The sequence below is a fragment of the Hyperoodon ampullatus genome (genome assembly GCF_949752795.1).
Source record: "Hyperoodon ampullatus genome assembly, chromosome: 6".
Classification (NCBI taxonomy): Eukaryota; Metazoa; Chordata; class Mammalia; order Artiodactyla; family Ziphiidae; genus Hyperoodon; species Hyperoodon ampullatus.
The window spans coordinates 61,613,678-61,627,274 of NC_136919.1; the positions used below are offsets into that span (position 1 = coordinate 61,613,678).

Genomic DNA, 13,597 nt, shown 5'->3' on the forward strand with positions numbered 1-13,597 from the left:
TTTGAAAAAATATGGGAAAATGCAAGAATAATAATTTTAAAAGTCACAAAATAAAAGTCAGTAAGTTAAATGTGGCTCAAAATAGACACTAATAGCTCAAGTACTAAAAATGATCCACGGTCAGATTGTACTTATTTCAATTTCAGATATGAGTGAAATTATGTGTATAACAAAATTCTCTAAATTACTTCTTCTCACACTTTACTGTGGTTATAAATCATCTTGTTAAAATGCAGATTCTGGCTGAATAGCTCTGGAATGGAGTCTGAGATTGTGTATTTCTAACACCCCCCAGTTAATGCTGATGCTGCTGGTCGACAACCACACTTGGAGTAACACATCTCTTTTTATTCTTTGTTAGGATTCACTAAAGCCTTTAAAAGCTTTAAAATATATACTAATAACTACTTATTAATACAAGTATCTTTACTTACTGCTTTGAACTTCCTAATATGAAACCTCAGTGTTGTGCCGAATACAACCTAGATTTCTGAGTTTTACCTGGAAGAGCTGCTATGACCTCTACAAAGTTAACTCAAAGTATATGATGAAAGAAAGCTGTGAGTAGTAATAGCAGGGGCATGTATATTTGAGTCATCTATCCTCTAGATAATTAAAATTCAATTATAATTGAAATGCATAAATGTGTAAGAAAATGGATGAACATTCTACTCATAATCATCTACTCCTGTATTTGTTCAGAGATATTCCAAAGCAAATCAGCACAATTGTTTCTATCTTGAGAAATTCAGTCTGAACAAGTCATATAAAAATGCTCAGCTATCTATAGGGTTCTTTAGTCCACTCCTATAATGATTGATATCCCAGCCCTTCAGTGGAAGTAACATTCTCCCCTGTTTGAGGTAAATGATCTCTTGCAGGCACACCATTTGGATACCTGGAAGAGGTAATTTATCTCAAGTGGGCAAACACTTTAATGAAAGCAAGAGGTTGCCACCTGTCCAGTATTTACAGAGACAACATGGAAACTGGGGTCTTTGCCCACTGCCTGTAAATACATCGTCAAAGTTTAAGAAGGCAGCAGTGGCATCTACCTTTAGCAAACACCTCACTTTCTGAGCAATGAATTCAAGCTACCACTATTGAACTTCCAGTTTCACAAAAAGGTATAAACTAATATACAGGTTCCACTGAAATGTCAGTGCACAAAAAAGAGAGGGGCTTCCCTGGTGGCGCAGTGGTTGAGAGTCCGCCTGCCGATGCAGGGGACATGGGTTTGTGCCCCGGCCCGGGAAGATCCCACATGCCACTCCGCGGCTCGGCCCGTAAGCCATGGCCGCTGAGCCTGCACGTCCGGAGCCTGTGCTCCGCAACAGGAGAGGCCACAGCAGTGAGAGGCCCGCGTACCACAAAAAAAAAAAAAAAAAAGAGATAACACAACATTTATTGGACAATTACATACACAAGGGACTTGGCTGAGAAAGTTACATTTACTCCTAATAACTCTATGAGCTAGGAACCGCCCTTAGCCAAATTTTACAGATGGATGAAGAAGGATGAAATGATCTTCCCAATGTCACACACATAGTAAGCAGTGGAACCCAGATTCAAATCTAGAATCCAAGTTCTTAATCCATATTCTACTGCATATCCAACATGCTTCATGTTCTCTCTTAGACAATTCTAAAACCTTCTCTCCTAATTAGTTAATAGTATAATTCAGAACTTACTCTAAAAAGATAAGCACCTAACTTTTCAAAAGAGTAATTTACTGATTTTTTTTGAACAATGATAATAGAAGCAATAGTTACTATTTAATATATTAAAAGCTACTACTTGCTATTGCCATACATGTACTAGTTTTCCTGGAGCTAAAAAGAAAAAAGTGAAAATGAATGAGATAATGCCATTTGCAGCAACATGGACGGAGCTAGAGATTATCAGGCTAAGTGAAGTAAGTCAGAAAGAGAAAGACAAATACCATACAATAGCACTTATATGTGGAATCTAAAATATGATGCAAATGAACTTATTTACAAAATAGAAACAGATTCACAGACTTAGAAAACAAACTTATGGTTACCAAAGGGGAAGGGAGGGAGAGATAAATCAGGAGTTTGTGATTAGCAGATACAGATTACTAGAGATAAACTAGGTAAGCAACAAGGTCCTACTGTATAGCACAGGGAAGTATATTCAATATCTTGTAATAAACTATGATGGAAAAGAATATGAAAAAGATTTTATTTATACATATATATGAATCACTTTGCTGTACACCAGAAACTAATACAATATTGTAAATAAAAAGAAAAAAGTGACAGTGATGCCATCAATCGGTAGTCCTGACATGTAATATGATTTAAATTTTCAGCAAGTTCTTCAAAAAGACAGAAGGAACAGAGAAGAAAAATCAGAGTTCTAAGAAATATCCTCTTTCATTTCAGAATTTTCATATTTCCTAAATAGACTTTCCCAAGATTTTGCCATTTCAATTTCCCACATGGCTGAAAGAATTAAGATACTATTCATAGTATTAGATGATTCAAGGGACAAGGAATCAATTGCAAATCAAAGCTGAACTGAGGGCTTCCCTGGTGGCGCAGTGGTTGAGAGTCCGCCTGCCGATGCAGGGGACACGAGTTCGTGCCCCGGTCTGGGAAGATCCCACATGCCGCGGAGCGGCTGGGCCTGTGACCCATGGCCGCTGAGCCTGCGCGTCCGGAGCCTGTGCTCCACAATGGGAGAGGCCACAACAGTGAGAGGCCCGCATACCGCAAAAAAAATAAAAAAAAATTAAAAAAAAAAAAGCTGAACTGATATTCTTGATACCTGCCCTATGATGAAAAACTCCTTCTGTAAATTGGTTAAATAGATGAAGGAATGCCCAACTGATATATATTACCCAGACATTACAATGATTCTCTAGAAGATTATTAACAGAAATAGAGAAAAATCCTCAAAAAGTATGATATTTTTTAAACTATAGCTATGATAGTATATCATAAGCAAAGCATAGCATCACTTCTGTGATATTCTTGCTGAAAATGCATAAGCTAAATCTGATCATGAGGAAACAAACAAATCAAAATTAAGGGATATTCTACAAATAATTGGCTTGTAATCTTCAAGGTCACGATGGTCAAGGAAGCACTGAGGAACTCTTCCATACTGAAGAAGACTAAAGAGACATGACTAAATGCAACACATAATTCTAAACCAGATCCTCTTGCTAAAAATGACGTGGTTGGGACAAATAGGGGAAGTTGAATGGAGTCTGAATGGTAGTAATGTATCAGTGTTGGTTTCCTGATGTTGATCATTGCACTATGGTTACATAGAAGAATGTCTTTGAAATACATGCTATAATACGAGGGAGTGATGGGGCATCAAGTAAGCAACCTGCTCTCAGACCATTCAGGAAACAGAATTCTGTTGTGAACTAGTTGCAACTTTTCCATAAGTTTGAGGGTATTTCAGAATAATTTTTAAATGAAGATATTAAAGAGTATGTAGCCTATGATATCATTTATATCATTTGTTAGTCTGCTAGTGGATGGATGAGTAGGTGGCATGAAGGGAGGAAGGAAGGGTGAATGGATAGAGAGAGAAAGAGGGATAAAATAGATGGGAAGAACACATAAGAACACATAAAAATGCTTACATTAACTATCCCTATATGATGGGAAAATATGTTTGTTTTGTTATTGTTCTCTGATTTATTTCTTTTCCAAGTTTTCTGAATTGACCTGTTTTCTTGTATAATGGAGGTAGTAGAAGTGAAGGTAATTTGAAAAAAAAGAACAAACAAAAACAATCCTCTCTGCTGCACATGTTGATTAGCTGATTCATTCCATCCACAAACTCTTCCTTCTCTTTTGTCAATCTCCAGGTAGCCATCTAGGGAGAATCATGTGAATGATTCAGCTCAGGCCAATGAAACAAGCTCAGGCCAGGCCAATGAAACAACAGCAAAAGTCTGCTGGGGAAGCTTTTGAGAAAGCTTTTGCCTTCCTGATATAAAGGGATATATTCAGCAACACATGTCTTCATATTTTTAACAATTTTCTTGATATATAATTCACACACAATATAACTTACCCATTTAAAGTGTACAAATCCCTGGTTTTTAATATAATCACAGTTATGCAGCCATTACCACAGCAATTTTACAAAATTTTAGTCACCCCCAAAAGAAACTCCATATCTATTAGCAGCCACTTCCCATAACCCCCAACCCCTCCCCAGCCTTAGGCAGCCCCTAATGTACTTTCTGTCTCTAGATTTGCCTAATCTGCATATTCCAAATAAATGGAATAATATGATATGTGATTTCAAATAAATGGAATCATATTATATACAATCTTTTGTGATGTAGCATATTGCTTTCATGGTTCATCCATGTTGTAGCAAGTATCAGTACTTCATTACTCTTTATGGCCCAATTATATTTTATTGTTTGGATATCTGTCCATTACCCATTTATCAGTTGATGGGCATTTGAGTTTGTTTCCATTTCTTGACTATGCATTATGCTGCAGTAAACATTCATTGCACAAGTTTTTGTACATATATGTTTTCATTTCTCTTGGATATATACCTAGAAGGGGAATTGCTGGTTCAAATGATAACTCTATGTTTAATATTTTGGGGAAATGCCACTCTTTCCCAAAGCAGCTATATCATTTTTTATTCTCACCAGCAATGTATGAATGTCTTCACACTGTGTCCCTCCCTTCTCCTTCCTGCACAAATACAATCCTGATGCCTAAAAGCAGAGTGACCAGCTTAAAACTAGGAGGCATAAACACGAAGATGCTAATGGCTTAGCAGAAAGACACAGTCTGGATTTCTATCTACCTCCAGACTTACTATTTGGGAGGAAAAAAACCTTATATGAATAAGCTACTCTAAGTGGGGGTCTTCTATTAGGTACAAAGAAAGCAAACCTGTGATGCCCCCAAACATCCAATGTCATTATATTCAGAGGAATAAATTTCTTCCTGATCTATATGTATACTAATTTATAACAGAACCATGTTTTAACAAGTTGGAGCTGTATGGGATGTGTAAATGGTCTTGAAATTTTAAGATAAACTAATGTATTTTTATTTTATTTACTCTAAATTTTTATGAAATTTCTTCATTATTATTCAGTTAATGCAATAAATCTTAATAAAGACCGATATCTGAAGTAAGAAAAGTAAGTGAAAGAGTAAACAAAGGCATTCTAAGCACTTTACAAATTAACTCATTTAGTCCTCTAAACTCTGAGCTAGGTAAAACTTACTATTCCCACTCTACAAATAAAGAAACTGGGAAACAGAGTTTAAATAACTTGCCCATGTCATGTGGCTAGCATCAGAGTCAGTATTCAAAGTCAGGCAGAATACCTGCTTAACCCTACACTGTGTTGCCTCCACTGTACAGCAATTTAGCAATTTTAGAACAGAAAATTAATCATTAGTAGTCTAAAAATGTATACAGGTAGGCGTGTGTGTATTCATGTTCATTAATGCTAAATTCTATTTTCATGGTGAGATGGGTGGTAAGGGAACAACAATTTTTTTTAGCACCCATTATGTACCAGATACCATACAAAACATTCAACAAGCATTATCTCATTAATTCCTCATAACAATGGGGAAGATGATACATCTTCATTTCTGGGAAAAGAGTGTGAGGCCCAGTAAAGTTAAGTAACTTGCCCAATTTCACACAGCTAATAACTAGTAATGCTGAATATAATATCAAGTCTGCCTTGTTCAAAGCTAATGCTCTTTCTACTATACAATAATGATTACCTATTTAGATTTTTCAGACACTTAAACTATAAACTCAACATGACTGTATAAACTGTTCTGGCTTTACATTTATTACCCTTATCTGTTGATAATCATAGACTTTGAAAATATTTTCCCACCTTTTCTGCTAAAATATCTAAAATTTCTACTAGGATACACATAAAAATGAAAACACAATTACCTAGATAACAATACATTAAACCCTTCATCATGTTTTGAAAGAATTATTCTATAAGCCCAGCTAGTCAAGCCACCACTGCAGAAGATCCACACTGATCATTTTTGTACTTGTTCAGTAACAATTATCTATCTGCCTGGACCATATCCTTTCCAATACTCTTCAGGACTTTGATACATCAATTATTTTCCCCTTCTAAGCAACAATCATTTTCTCTTCTCCAAGTAGTGTTCTTTATCCAACAACATTTAAAGGCTTGCCTAAAAATAAGTTTTCCTGAACTTGCTATTTCCTCAAGCTAGAGGCATACCAGGTTCTAACATCAAAGACAGCTTGTTCCTAGAGATAGGCAAGCATGTAAAACACCACTCTTGGTCTACCTTTTACTTCATAGGCCTTACCTACACATATTTTTATCAGGGTCTGAATAAAAATTTTGTCAATATTTTAACTTAAAAATGTTACCAGGGGCTACTTTTAGAAAATGTGCTCAGGGGAAATCGCTGCCTACTTTCATAAATCAACAATCTGATCCCATGCCAATGATCTACCCTTTCCCCCACTACTTCCCAATATGGTTAGAGTAGACAATATATTTTATCCATAAGTCAGACCTGCTACGCATGGATTTACATTCTCACCTCTTGAATGTCCCTTCTTCCCATTCTATGCTTATTCCCACCTCTACATCTCTGCTTAAGCTATGCCCTGCATCTGAATGCCAGCTCTCCTCTCTAACTTACTGTCATTCTAGGCCCAACTAAATCACTAGTCCCTGAAGCTTTCCCAATACTCATAAGCCCACATTGAGCTTTACCTTCTGCGTATTCTTACATTTAAAGCCTGTACTTCCTCATCCAATCCTTGATTACATTCTGCCTAAGTTGTTCATGAGTTGTCGCTCTTATTCTTATGACCATTATGTATATTTTCTAGAGGATGGATCAAGTCACATCTTTTTCTTTTATCTCCTCAAGCATATAGCACAGTGATTAAAAAAAATGCATTAAATAAAGTAATAATATAAATAAGATTATAGCTTAAGAAACCAATCTATTTTATGCCCACATGCCTGAAAAAATATGACTAACAAAAATCATCTGTTTATTAAACTAAACCCCAAAATTTATTAAGTTCTTTCAAGAATGTTACAATTGTGCTTTGAAGTTATAATAGCAACATTCTTAAAATATATTTATTTGCACTTTCATTTCATACTCCAAACCCAGTATGTTGAGATTTTGCCGATACATTAAAATATGCATATTTCTTACCAACATTTATGGCCACAACCTAAAAATAATCTTTGGATCATAAGTTTTGTACTATAAGAGCCTAGTTTACATGTTTGAAATCACAATAAATGATCTATATTTACACAGCAGAATTGTCTGAAGAATTAAATTACATCCCAAATTATCATTTCATTAATACTTAGAATATTTCATTATGCAGGCAAGTATTAACAAGTCTACTGTACATTTTTTTCTATTAATGTGTCTGAAACGACCATAATTAGTCCAATGACATAGCTTAAGCAGTAGGTAACTGTATGTTACTCTTTAAGTGTAGAGAAATTAGTTTTCATTGAACCTTTCACATAAACATGCCACACAATCTGAGTCATGAAAAAATAAACTTGCATTTTAGACCTTTGGAAATCACTGGTTATAGGTGGCTTCACACCTAGTGGAAAGGAGCAGACTATTTAAATTAACTCTATTTAAAATTAAATAGAAAAAATAAAAACATGTTGCCAAAGGAGAGAGAAAAATTTTCTACTGATTCAGTTATTATTCGGATTTCTAAAGCACATGGCCAGGAACAGAAGAAAGGTTAAAACATTTGAAAGAATATTACCAGTATTACTTAATAAAAAAGCTAATGATGAGTTTTCCATAGGAAAAGCATGTCACAAAGGAAACAACAGGTGAATGTATTCACCGAGAAGTGTCATTTAATTTCCCCATAAAGACAAAATTAACATCAAAAATTACATTAATTCACTACTTCATTAAATATAGGTTTAGTAATCTCTCTGTACCTGAATAAAAGAAAGATAAAAACAAATACATTTTCTTCCTTGAAGGTTTATTAGAATTTGTACCATAAAGAATTTCTGGACATTTGCTTTTTAAATGTATTTTGCAAGGACATAAAAAGGGGAATCATACCTGTTTTACTAATAGTTTCCTGTAACTCAGCCATAGAACTGATTATTGCAGCAAGAAGGTCAGAACTGGTGAGCCAACTGAGAGCTTGCATACAACGTAACTGCTCCTTTTGATGTTCTGCAAAAACAGAAGAAAATCCATTATGCAATTCTACAAAAATTTATTAAAATCCATTTAAAAATTATGGCAATATTTAGCTATTTAAGAAGTAGATCAAAATTTGTACGTAGAACTTCACCTAGTGCAGAGAAGTCTACAATAGATGTGAGATTTTATTGACTTTATTTACGGTTCAATTTTTCCATATAAGAAGAGAAGTCAAATAATGTATTTGATCATGAAACAAACAGGCATTTTATTAACTCCTCTCTATATATAATGGTAACTGACATCATAAAAGAAAAGGGAGAAGGAAATTTTCTTTAGTTCTACTTACTTAATAGCTTGCTTTTGAAAAGTTAAAAACTGAAATAATTGTTTCCTCAGAATAGTCAAGCATTCAAAAAAAGTTAGCTATAAAACTTACATTAGTTTCATTTTCATTCAATTCTTCAATAGATTTTTAACTCTAATCATTTTATACTAATTCAAAGAAAGTGAAAGTAAATTATGCTACAAATTAATTTTAAATAGGGCAGAGTTTCTGGATTGACTTTATTGAAAAATCGCTGTACAAACTTTTCAACTTACTGTCAAAAGAGTATTCAAATATAATAAAGCTAGACAAAGTTGAAATCATATATATTTGCTACTTTCTTTATATTTTAATGTTTATAACAAAAAATTAAAGCCTAATTTATACATAGATACACACTTATTCATACACACATACATATCTACATATGTATGTAGATATGTTACATGATTTGACATTGTAAATGATTTTTTTATGTTTTTGCCCAACATATTCACTTCGTATGTCACTTACATTCGACTCAGATTTTTAAAAGCACAAATTATCTTACTTGGAAATTTATTCTTGTCTTTGGGCTCTCCTGTACACACCAACATGCCTATGCCTTCTTTGAAACTCTCCATCCAGGTAAAAAGAGACGCACACGACTGGCCCAAAATCTTGAGTCTGTTTGCTGCCAAAATTGCAATAACACCTTTCCGGAATACACGTATTAATCCTTTGAATGCTTTTTTCTTCATCTTGGCTTCCTCTTGCTTCTTTTCTTCTACAGTTGACAAAGCCTGGGCTAGAGTTCTAATTTCCAATTTTAACAACTCAAAGGTGTCGACCTGCTGCTGGAGAAAATTTCTCTGTGTGGATAAGGCAGATGATCGGCTATACAGAGGATATAAGGCACCAGCCATCAATGCGCAGGCCGCCAGCAAGGATGTTTGTTCCTTTTTAGTCTGTGATAACAAGTTTTTGAAATGTGTGTTTTCAACAACCAATTGTTCACGTGACTTCTCAATACGGTTCAATTTTTCCATATTTTTTTCAGCAATTTCTTGAAATTTCTATAAGAAAAGTCAAATAATATATTTGATCATGAAACAGGCATTTTATTAACTCCTCTTTTAAAAAAGAAAAACTTTTGCTGACAACTAGTTCTTTTTCTTCAAAAGATCTATGTTCTAAAATATCCAAAAAATACATATGATAGAGCAACAGTGGCCCAAACAGCTTAGATCTAAATGTGCACAGTAATTTTTAAATCCCTTATATGGAAGCTTTACACAAAGTAGAGCACATACATTTAAAAATACTTTGTAAATTTCCTGTATACTTATGCATAAATACACATATTCAGAAAAAGAAAATTTCTTCTCTTCCATTACTCAGTAACATGTATTTCCTACTTTTAAACAGAAATCACACCAGCATTAGAGGCTTTTCTATACGTAAAAAGACTTAACTTTTTGTCAAAATAGCAAAGGGTTAAATAAATAATACAATACACAGCATCTGACTATCTGCCATTTACTAGATGAGAGGGGACTGATTCTGAGAGCATACTCTCTTATTTCAGTTTCTTCCTCCCCAATACGGAAGGCTGTGCAAAGTACAGCTCCAGTGCTGGGAGTAAATTACTAACTGTGGGCTGGGCCTCAGCAGCACTCTGGTCCTTTTTTCCTGATCAAGGTACTCATAATTCAAAACTTAATATGCAACATACAGAAATTTTAACTGCAGGCACTGGATTTTAATCACTAGAAAATAAACTAGCTCTCCATGAAATCTTATACCTAATCATTAAGGAATTGTTGAAACAGAGTAAATTCAGAAGATGACAGATGCCAATTTCTTTTACTGATTCATTTATCATTCGATAAACATTTATTCATTGCTTACTAAATTCCAAACGCTAGGAAAACAGACAAATAAATCAATGATTATGGTATAATGCTGTGATGGAGCTATGCTAGATTGCCAGAGATGCACAAAAGGATGTTTATACCAAATGACGTTGACAGGCTTTTGGAGGAATATGGCAAAGGACAAGTGGGAGTGAGATGTGTAATAGAAAGAACAACAACAAAAAACTCAACTCCACCAATAAGGAGGCTAGCCAATGGCTACCCTTATAATAAAATTTAATCTAATCTAGTCCATGGTGATTTAACAGCTTTAGCTGAATCTTTACTTAACCAAATAAGCTGCCCTGGCTTGTCCATGGACTTCGTTCTTTTTAAAACAGGCCAAGGGAGTTCAATTTGAATAAGGGGGTCAGTCAGAGACTAAGAAAAATCATGCTCTTGGGGCTTCCCTGGTGGCGCAGTGGTTGAGAGTCCGCCTGCCGATGCAGGGGACATGGGTTCGTGCCCCGGTCTGGGAGGATCCCACATGCCGCGGAGCAGCTGGGCCCGTGAGCCATGGCCGCTGGGCCTGCGCGTCCGGAGCCTGTGCTCCGCAACGGGGAGAGGCCACAGCAGTGAGAGGCCCACGTACCACGAAAAAAAAAAAAAAAGAAAAGAAAAATCATGCTCTATATAAAGTGAAGCAGTATCTTCATTATGAGAGAATCCTTTGGGGGGCATTAAGGAAAATATTTCTCTTTGTATTATTGGTTCAGGTCACACTCCGTCTGAAATTTAACAATGGTGTTTGGGAAAGGTTTACAGTGAGTGTCTGATTCAAGAGTTATCCACAAACAACTAGAACAATCAAAGGCATTTCCAAAATTTACACTGGCAGGAAGACTTCAAAGGTGTTCAGACTTAGAGAAAATCATACAAACTCTTAACTACTATGCAAGATTTAAGTGTCAAAGCCTACCATGGACAATGTTGACAGGAAGTAGCCAAAAGGATTCAAACTTGTCGAAACACATGGCTGAGGAAAGCAACCCCCGGACCAAAACCAGTCCTGAGGCTAGGGGATGAGGTTCCCAAAGGTGCACGGTGAGTAGAAGGAGGCACTCAGAAGTACAGTCCTGAATACAAACGAGTAAAGGAAGTATACAAGAGACCACTCTCTGATGGATTCAACTTCTTGAATGCTTTCCCTTGGGCAGGAGGGAAATTGGATTTAGTCTTGGTTTTAAATGTTTCTCTGCTATACTTTAATTTCCTTTATTTACTCCAACTATTCTCTGAAGTCTGATCCAGCCGTACCTGTGGTGGTACTGTGAGAAATAAAGGAATGGGGAAATAAGGGAATTGTAGCTTGCTCCAACCACATCTCTACTGATAGCCAAGTTGTGGCAGCAGTAGTCTATCAATGGGCCTGTGTCCCAGAGCTCCATATAAAGACCACTAGTAAAGGTCATGGTGTTCCACTGGGAGCAGCTGGAAGATGCAAGAAACTCTGAGAGCCAAGTGGACGGCTTAGAAGCAGATGTACAACAGCCTTTATGAAAAGGGAAAACTGACAAAAGTTACAGCTAGAAAAAGCAGGAAGACTAGCATATAGCAAAGGAAGAGCCAGAAAACAAAGTAATGTGTTCTAAGGAAGTACAAATAATTCAGAATGTTCGAAGAGGAAAATGATGGAAATTTGAGAAATATGTAGATAATAAATGATTAAGCTAAAGAATTTAAACTTTACCGAGAAAGCTATGAGAAACCATAAACTTGGGACAGTTGCTAAGCTTTAGTAAATGGATGGAAAAATTGGAAACATTAATAAAGACTGCCTGGGATAGCAGTAGAGTTTCAGGGAGTAGAGGGAGCAAATGGAAATTACAAAGTTTAATTCCATATTCTCTCCAAAATCAACTCCACCAGTTCATTTAGAGAAAAAAAGGAAAATTATAGAAAATCTAGGATAAAAGAGATGCACTGGTCATACCTAAGTAATCAAAATAAAAATGAACCTAATCGGGGTGGACCTGAGCGTCCTGAGGGGAAACGGCGAAAGGGAGGCACAGGGTCCGCCTGGAGCGTCAGCGTCGCTCCTCCTGACAGCGGGGAAAGCGGCTTAAAACTCACCCTTAGGCTCGCAAGCCCCTTATTCAGCCAAGTCCCTCTGAGCTCCTTCCTCCCTGAGCAAGCACAGGTCACTCTCCACACCTCCCCTCCTGGGAGCCTATGCAGCCTGCCACTGCCAGAGTCCCGGGATCCAAGGAAAACTTCCCCCAGAGAACGCACGGTGCGCCTCAGCCTGGTGCAACGTCACGCCGGCCTCTGACGCCGCAGGCTCTCCCCGCATCCATACCCCTCCCTCCCCCCGGCCTCAGTGAGCCAGAGCCCCCAAATCAGCTGCTCTTTTAACCCCGTCCTGTCTGAGCAAAGAATAGATGCCCTCAGGCGACCTACACGCAGAGACGAGTCCAAATCCAAAGCTGAACCCCAGGACCTATGCGAACAAAGAAGAGAAAGGGAAAGCTCTCCCAGCAGCCTCAGGAGCAGCGGATTAAATCTCCACAATCAACGTGATGTACGCTGCATCTGTAGAATACCTGAATAGACAACGAATCATCCCAAATTGAGATGGTGGACTTTGGGAGCCACAATATATATATATTTTTTCCCTTTTTCTCTTTTTGTGAGTGTATGTGTATGCTTCTGTGTGTGATTTTGACTGTATAGCTTTGCTTTTACCATTTGTCCTAGGGTTCTGTCTGTCCGGGGTTTTTTTTGTTTTTTCTTTCTTTCTTTTTTTTCTCCCTTTTATTCTGAGACATGTGGATGACAGGCTCTTGGTGCTCCAGACAGGCATCAGGGCTATGCCTCTGAGGTGGGAGAGCCAAGTTCAGGTCACGGGTCCACAAGAGACCTCCCAGCTCCACGTAACATCAAATGGCAAAAATCTCCCAGAGATCTCCATCTCAATGCCAAGACCCAGCTCCACTCAACAACCAGCAAGCTACAGTGCTGGACACCCTATGCCAAACAACTACCAAGACAGGAACACAACCCCATCCATTAGCAGACAGGCTGCCTAAAATCATAAGGCCACAGGCACCTCAAAACACACCACCAGACGTGGACCTGCCCACCAGAAAGACAAGATCCAGCCTCATCCACCAGAACACAGGCACTAGTCCCCTATACCAGGAACCCTACACAACCCACTAAACCAGCCT

General features: G+C 37.1%; 1 protein-coding gene across 3 annotated transcripts in view; it reads right to left on the reverse strand.

Moving 5' to 3' along the window:
* The window catches only part of CCDC171 (coiled-coil domain containing 171), a gene marked incomplete at both ends in the record, with an annotated part of 355,055 nt that overhangs the window by 162,313 nt on the left and 179,145 nt on the right, over positions 1-13,597 (reverse strand). For all 3 annotated transcript variants that reach the window (XM_079707044.1, XM_079707043.1, XM_079707042.1), the window contains 2 exons: positions 8,118-8,234; positions 9,083-9,587. In XM_079707044.1, coding sequence (XP_079563170.1) covers positions 8,118-8,234; positions 9,083-9,587 — 622 coding nt within the window. The remainder of the gene's footprint in view (positions 1-8,117; positions 8,235-9,082; positions 9,588-13,597) is intronic.